Source organism: Phalaenopsis equestris, unplaced genomic scaffold (genome assembly GCF_001263595.1).
Source record: "Phalaenopsis equestris unplaced genomic scaffold, ASM126359v1 Scaffold000511, whole genome shotgun sequence".
NCBI classification, from domain to species: domain Eukaryota; kingdom Viridiplantae; phylum Streptophyta; class Magnoliopsida; order Asparagales; family Orchidaceae; genus Phalaenopsis; species Phalaenopsis equestris.
The window spans coordinates 102,363-110,638 of record NW_018164951.1 but is presented as its reverse complement, the minus strand read 5'-3'; the positions used below and the strand labels follow the sequence as shown (position 1 = coordinate 110,638).

Below are 8,276 nucleotides of genomic sequence, written 5' to 3'. Positions count from 1 at the left end.
GGTAGAAAAGACCCCAAAGGGGGGGGGGGGGAGGGGACGCTACAAGGCAGCAAGGGGTGGCTCTTGGGAACGGGGGCAGCGGGCAAGAAGAGCTGGAATGGGGAAACTGCAGTTAAAAAAATAGCAAATTTGTTGTCCTTAGGGTGCATGCTGCAGGGAAGGACGTTGTGGAGTAGCAGGATGCAATGGAGAAAGATAAATAACCTGGAAACCAAGATGTAGCCAAAACACTACTTGGAATCCGGGGATACAACCCTCGAAGAGAAAGAGATGCAGGCAGTTGTCCAGAAACAGCACGCCAAAAACGTACAAACCCTAATACAAGATATATATAGGAAATAACTACAAAGGAATTAAGGATAACATGAAAGAAAGCAAATTTAAAAAAAAACGAGGTTAGGGTTGCAAGACAGCAAGGCTCGGCTCTCTGGAACAGGGGCAGCGAGCAAGAAGAGCTAAAATGGGAAGACTGTGGTAAAAAAATAGCAAAGTTGTTGTCCTTTGTGTGGCTGCAGCAGGGAAGGAAGATGTGGAGCTATGGGATGCAATGGGGAAGGATAAATCGCCACCTGGAAACCAAGATATAGCCGAAACACAAATTGGAACCCTAGGATACAACCCTCGAAGGGAAAAATAGATGCAGGCAGTTGTCCAGATACAAAACACACCACAAAACTTCAAAACCCTAACACAACACATATATAGAAAATAACTACCAAGGAATTAAGTATAACAAGAAATAAAGCATAAGAAAGAAAAACGAGATTCTTTCGATATGTCTCCCTTGATAAGTATTTCCATGGTCAATATGTTTTTGTTGCATTTTTAGTTTTTGTGATAAGCTCCCGCGTCAAAACGTGAATAATGATATAGCCAATAGAACAATTGAAGGAATTTTTTTGAGTTACAAAAGGACTTGGTCAATAGTGCTATCCTTGCTCCCTCTTGCATTATCATTTATCTTTACATAAAATTTTCATATAGATAAAAGTTACCTAATTATTTATGCACTATTAAACCGCAAATAACATGTCATTAGCTTGAGCTAAAGCATCTTAAAACATCATAGTTTAGGGTAATCTATTTGTGCTTCGTTTATGCTCAGCTCAAATACCATACCAATTAATGCTAAGCAAACTGATGAAAATATAAAATCTTTTCGTATGAATCATAGTTACCAAGGTGCTATATGACTTAAGCCAAACTCTAAATTAGCAAAATTATAGAAATTACATATTAGCTGAAAATCAATCAGACTTGTCAATAGTCTTCCAAAAGTGGAGTGTGATTGCCAGAAATGCATCCTGACAATTCAAGTTCCCTGCCAAAATAATTAAAATAAATAGCATAGATAAAATGACGATTCTTCAAATGAACCATGCTCCAATGTTTGATCATACACTAAAGATTGTTTTTTGACTTTTTGAGAGGAACACTAATCACCGTTGTACAACATACAACATTTTGCAAATTGTCTTAAAATGCTTAAAAATTAATCTACAATGGAACTTACTAGCAATATAAGAATGAAATAACAAATATAAGAAAAAACCTAATTTTCAAATGCAATCCAAAAAAACAGCACACAAAATAAACATAAGAATTTTTTTCAAAAATGAACACATGAAAAAAGTTTAAAACTTACTGTAAACCCAAACCGCAAGGGATTTGGTTCTTTAGTCTCTTTAGCTAGAAGAACTCGACCCTCCTCATTTCCATCTGAAGGAGGTAATACATCAAAGACAATTATGTCTAAAGGTTTTGTATCAAATGGATCTCCTAGAAAGGCCAAGAATCCTGGTTTAAGAACAACCCAGACCTGCCATGAAAGTAGCATAGAGAACAGAAGAAAAAGAATACTAGATAATTTCAGCTTTCCAATAAAAATTTGAAGATAGCTTAAATAAAACCGAAATGAAGAAGAGAATAAATAATGTAAGAAAAAGAACAATAGAACATACGAGCACATCAATAAAATACATGCCAACACATTAATCATATATAAACTGAATATATCAATGATAAAAATATTTGTTCAGGATGATAAAATGATATTCCATAACTGAACTCAAAGTGCGTACATGGATTGCTTTGTCATTATAAAATGTATAAGATATATCTGATGTAATAAGAATTATTTTAAGACTCTCACTGCATTGTTTAATGCGAGTTGCGCTCAAGCCGTTACTTTAAAAGGCTAAGGGCAATGCAACATGGCTACTACTCAAAAGTCCCTTACTATCATCACCCATTTCAACATGATTGATCCAAAAACCAACTAGAAAAGAACCAAGTTTCCTCGATAGGCTTGAGATTTGTCACTAGAACAACTTCATTTCAGTTCCAAACTTTAAATTGTAAAGATAGAAGAAATAGCTTGGCTCTTGTTCCGCTCATATTCTTAAACTGAAACTTTAACAAAAAATCTAACAAAAAATCTAATGCTGGTTTCAGTTCATCCTGAGATACTCAAAAAGATACTTACCTGGACACAAAATTTAGAAAATTATTAGTTAAGAAGCATTTTATTATAAGATTTTACAAAAATTCCTAATAATTTTTAAAATGAAAAAGGGCACAATTATAAATAAGGTTATCCACATGCTCATAGATAATGATACGGGAGCTTCCCACATGGACACTTTCCGCGATCCATGCCACAGGGAGGTGACTTATGCTACAATCCTGCGACCAATCCCGGGAACTAGACCGGACGCGGAAACTTTCCAGCGATCTTGGACCGGTTCAGAATAGTGAATTGAGGGTCAGTCATCCTTATGTAGATTTGGTGTCTCCTTTTCATGATAAGTCAAATCCTAATTATCTAGGATTTATATATTTGATTAATGTGTTTAGTTTTCTGGTTTTTGTTGTATTTATGTTCAGGACAGTCGTCAGTGTCCTGATTTCTCCCATCTAGGATTGTATTCAAAGGCAGAAGGTGCTTTGACTGTATGTCATCTAAAGTGGTGATATTCTTCCAAGGCTCAAGTGGTGCTCCGGCTATAGCTCGCTCCTGAGGGAATATTTATCCTCGACTTCCCACCCACAACCCTCCCCTCACTGCTGTTGCCACCTTTCCTCGCTGTCGGAACCATAGGACAGCAGTCCAGTTTTCTTCCTGCAACTCCAGCTACCAGCAGCCACCACCTTCTCCACCTACTGTCGGCCACCGCCTTCTCCACCTATTGTCATCCCTTCCAACCACCTCCCACCTTGCTGCCTCACCACCTTCTCCACCTACTGCCGGCCACCACCTTCTCCACCTGTTGTCATCCCTTCCAACCACCTCCCACCTTGCTGCCACTCATTACAGCCGCCCGTCTTCACTGTCCATCCATCCCCCATCACTGCCACAGCCCCGGGACAGCTCTACCTTTGTTGTCCCGCAGCCCACCGCAACTTAGCCTTCCGCCTACTACAGCAATCCAGCGCCTCCTCACCATCCTCATGTCGTCCACTCACCAAACCAACCACCAACTTCAAATACATTTAGTTGTGTTTGATTGTATCTGTTGTTGTATGTCCTTTTCAAATGTGTGTGAATGTAATCGCATATTCACTTTCAGTAATAAAATTTGTATTCCTATTATTATTTGGGTTAACTCCGGTACATGGTATCAGAGCTAGCCTAACTCTAAATCATATTCAAAGGTTTCTAGCATCCCACCCCAATACCAACCGTATCTCTACACAATTTTTTTTTCCTTTGCTGATTTTTTGAACCGGTCATTCAAACCCTACATCATCAATATACATTCTATTCCATCTATCTACACCCAAATCATAAACACGCCACTGAAAAGACAATTGTCGGAGACATGAATAGAAGAAAATACCACAATGTCGTTTATGAGAAATCCGCAAAGAAATGTCCATGAACCTTCTATAAAACTAAGAAATTCTTCAACTGCAACAGAGGTTTGTCGTCTTAGAGATGAGGCAACCTGAAAGGGTGAAGGGTAACCTGTAGCTACAATGAAAACTTATTAGATCGGAGTGAATCTCTTCCACCATACAGATGTCAGGGATGAAGAACCTCTAGCTTGAAGATTTGACATGAAATATCTTATAAACGAAAATTTTGAAGTAACAGTGAATTTGCTACATTTAAACGGTCACTTAGAACAAGACGAGTTGATCAAGTGTCCCCAGACCGTGGAACTTTTCTTCGAGTACCAAGACGTCCAACTAGACAGAATGGTGAAACTAGTTTCCAGCAAGTTGAAGAAAAGTGAGTTATATTGGTAGAAAATTTTGAAGCGCATAAGCCAACATGAGGGAAAAGACGAGATCACTATCTGGTTCAAGATGAAGTAAGAGATGCAGTGTTAGTATGTACCATTATAGAGAGGAAGCGTAGACCCTAGCTTCAAAAGTAGAAAAACAACATTACTGGAAGACCACCACACCTCACAAGCAAAGTTCAACGCAGGATTGAGTAGCAAAACTACATCCAGTGGAGAATCCAAGCCGACTCTGCCCGAAGAGAAACTAAATCAGAGTGGAGAACATGGCAAGCCAGTCAGCTTTCTCGAATCTGTTTCAGACAGAAAGTGTTTTAAAGTGCCACGAATTTGAGCATATTGAATCATATTGCACACTTAAGAGAATTATCTCTTTCACTACTCATGAAACAGTTTAAGAAATAAATAATGACACAGAAAATGAAGAGGTCATGGATGAGCCTCAACTTCAAGTCAAAGAGGAAGAGGCGCTAGTTATTCAAAATCAGCCCACAAGGGAAAGCCTGTGTAATGCCGAAGTTTTGAGAAATAGGTAAAGTTCGGCACAATTGAAACAGAATCCCAAAATTTTCATTTCCATAAATTCGATCGAAATAATTCTACTAAATTCTATGCATGCATGAAATCGATCAATTCCATATAAAACACCATGCATGAATTGTTAAAGGATTAGAAGATTAAAATTTCAAAGTTTAATATTTAATTAACCTAATTAATCACTAATTAATTCTCCCTAATCCTCTGCTACTATAGCTAACTGACATCCACGACTTTTATTCATATTGATAGGTCGAATAGGGCATCCCTTGCCTCGATTTTCTTCTCCCGATCCCTTTTCCTCTCTCTCGTTTCCCCTCTCCCTGTTCTATTTCTCGCACCTGGAGGAGTTCTCACGGGAGTAGCAGCGAATCGAGCGACGCACTGGGTAGTTGGAGCTCACAATTTAGAGCTCCGGGGCAATCTCTGTAAGTGTGAATCTCTCTTGCACAAAATTTGAAACTTTCATTTTCTTACTCGCCCCTCTATTTTGACACTTGCCTCGTTTTTCTGAGCTCACAATTTAGAGCTCTGGGGCAATCTCTATAAGTGTGAATCTCTCTTTCACAAAATTTGAAACTTTCATTTTCTTGCTCGCCCCTCTATTTTGACACTTGCCTCGTTTTTCTCATATTTGATAATCCTCGGAAACACCAATTTTGTACTAGAAGTGTTGTAATTAGTTTTGCAAGCTTTTAAAACTCTTTTAGCATGAAATCAGTGAGGATGAGTAAGGTTCGAGGAGATAGGAATGAAGAAAAGTGAAATTGATATATTCAGAAAGTCAGATTTATGCCAAGAAACCCTTTTAAGGTATGTTTTGGCATTTAATATTGTTTTTTGGGTTAATTCATGTTTTGCGCTAAATTTTATGAATATATGTGTTGTCTACGAGCTCCAAGTTGTCTATACAAGGTTGCTAGCTCGAGACGAGCATGTGGGCACTTGTCGTAAGGTTGCTCTATCAAGTCAGGTAAAATAATCTTGTAATAATTTAAGAAAAATAATCTTCTATAGATTGATTTCTATTTTGACACAGATGCATTTAGAATTTCCTGCATGTTGTAAATAAATATCTGCAATTGAATGTATGAATGCATGTTTAATTCTCTTACGAACATAAGAAGCTATATACATATGACGTTATGTTATGGTATGATACAGATGATTAGGTATTCATTTTATATGTTTCATGTTTATGATGCATGTAATGTCTTATGCTTGATACAATAATAATGATTTAAATGTCACAAGGAATGCTAGGGGGTAGATTATTACATGAGTGTTTGCAAGTACATTATACAAGGATGTAGTATTTCTGACTCCTGATATTTATACGGGAATGTAACTCTGGGAGAACCATTAGAATTAAGCAGTGACAAAAGGTTTAGGAACTGTGGATAGCAAGGGCGTTGTCGATAACTGCTCTGTTAGGGGAAGGAATTAAGCGGTGACAAAAGGTTTAGGAACTGTGGATATCAAGGGCGTTGTCGATAACTGCTCTGTTAGGGGAAGTCCAACCATTATCGATAGTTTATATGGTCTATATCAATGGGGATGGAACTCTGGCGGGTTGATGACCCGTGATGAAAGAACATGAAAATACTTGAACCCTATACATTAAACTAATGATATTATTATGAAATGACATTGCTCCGATTACATATAATAAAAAATTATGAACATGCTTTTATTTATAATTTCATGTGTACGACTTACATGTTACATTACACTTGATTTTTATACGACATGTATGTGGCTAGTATGTTATGATTTGTATGTAGACATGCATAGTTTCATGTGAGCATACACGTTTCTTTTTCATGTATAAGATCTTATGATAGCCCCGATTATTTATCTGAGCTTGTTGTTGCTCATTCTTCGTTGTTGCCTTCCAGGTAGGGGTAACGAGCACCGGGGCAAGTAGTTAGGTGTGTCTTTGTATATTTTTTGCAAAATAGTTTTGGGAGTTTCGTACATACGTTTTTAGGTATGTATATTTTTGTTAAATTAGATTTAACATCTATGTATAATTTTAATGTTTTAAATGATATAATTTTCATGCTTCCGAGTATGTTTATAAAATACAATGCATCACGTATGTTGCAGCGATCCAGTTAGACTAATTCATCACCCACTATGTTATGATTATAAAAGTAGAGACGAGTGTTACTGAAAGTTGGTCTGACCAAATTGTCAGCTTCTATCACACGACGATTGACCCTACCATAGAGGTTGGTAGAGGTGTGACAGTCCGATTGGATTAATCGAAGCTATTGTAGGATATGGTGAGTCTGAGAAGCAGATACACGAAAAGGGACAACCCCTGTTGACAAAGCTGCTAGACATCCTGACCAACAATTCACCTATTGGATGGTTACCCTTGAAAGTGGTTCAATAAGATAAAAGCTTGTGAGCTGCTTTCGGAATGTTATATGGAGTTATTCAGATATTACATTCAATTCAACAGTATATTCACCGAAATATACCAAGACATTGATGAACTACAGCTTTAAAAATTATCATAGGAGCTTGATGAGGAAGAAAATTCTACAATAGGATTCAAATCCTACCATAAAAGAAGAAAAAGAGACATCTTCTGAGTGGTTGCTAGTGAAAGTAGCTCAACCTATCATAGATTTAATCACAAATTTGAATCCTCCTTACTTATTTGTTTACCAGACACACTCGAACAAGTACAAGGAGTGGAAGAAGTCAATTACAGATTTGATGGCTCAAGACTTGGTTCGGGAAGATACTCATCCATATCCAGCTCAAGTTGTGTCAAAAGAATATCGATACTTATTCTACAACGATGTGCTTTGGAACGGCAACGCCTGCAGGATTGGCTTACCGGGAAGTCACAGTAGGTCCACAACCTTCAATCTAACTGACCTAACGTCAAACTATGAGGACACAAAAGCTTTGAAGAATGAGATCCAAGCTCCCCCAACCCCGGGAGACTGACTTGAGAACTTCCCTCATGGAACCTTTCTGTGATCCATGCCACAAGGCCATGACTTATGCTAAAGTCCCACAATTGTTCCCTTGAACTGGACCAGGCGCGAAAACCTCCCAGCAACTTGGGGCCGATTCAAAATAACGAATTGAAGGTCAGTCGACCTTCTTTATGTCTATTTGGCACCTCCTTTCAACAGCAGCCACAATCCTAATTATCTAGGGCTTTTATATTTGATTTGTGTTTAGGTTTTTGGTTTTGTCATATTTTCGTTCAATACAGCCATTGGCGTCCTGATTTCTCCCTTCTAGGGATATATCCAAAGGCGGGCGGTGCCCCCGCTATAGCTTGTCTGAGGTGGAGATCTTCCATGGTCGAGTGGTGTTCTGGTTGTAACTTGTTCTAGAATGAGTATTTGCCCTCAATTTTCCATCCTCCACAACCCTCCTTTCACTGTCGCCAACGCCTTTCCATGTTGTCGGAACCACCGGACAACACTCTTGTTATTGTCCTACAACTCCAGCCACCAGCCA

The 8,276-nt window shown here is 38.2% G+C and overlaps 1 protein-coding gene across 1 annotated transcript in view; it reads right to left on the bottom strand.

Annotated features, from left to right (window-relative positions):
- Window positions 1-8,276, bottom strand: part of LOC110028388 (phospholipase D zeta 1) — a 53,346-nt gene that overhangs the window by 21,247 nt on the left and 23,823 nt on the right. Inside the window, exon 5 of the mRNA XM_020730221.1 lies at window positions 1,646-1,819. Within this exon, the coding sequence (XP_020585880.1) occupies window positions 1,646-1,819 (174 nt within the window). The remainder of the gene's footprint in view (window positions 1-1,645; window positions 1,820-8,276) is intronic.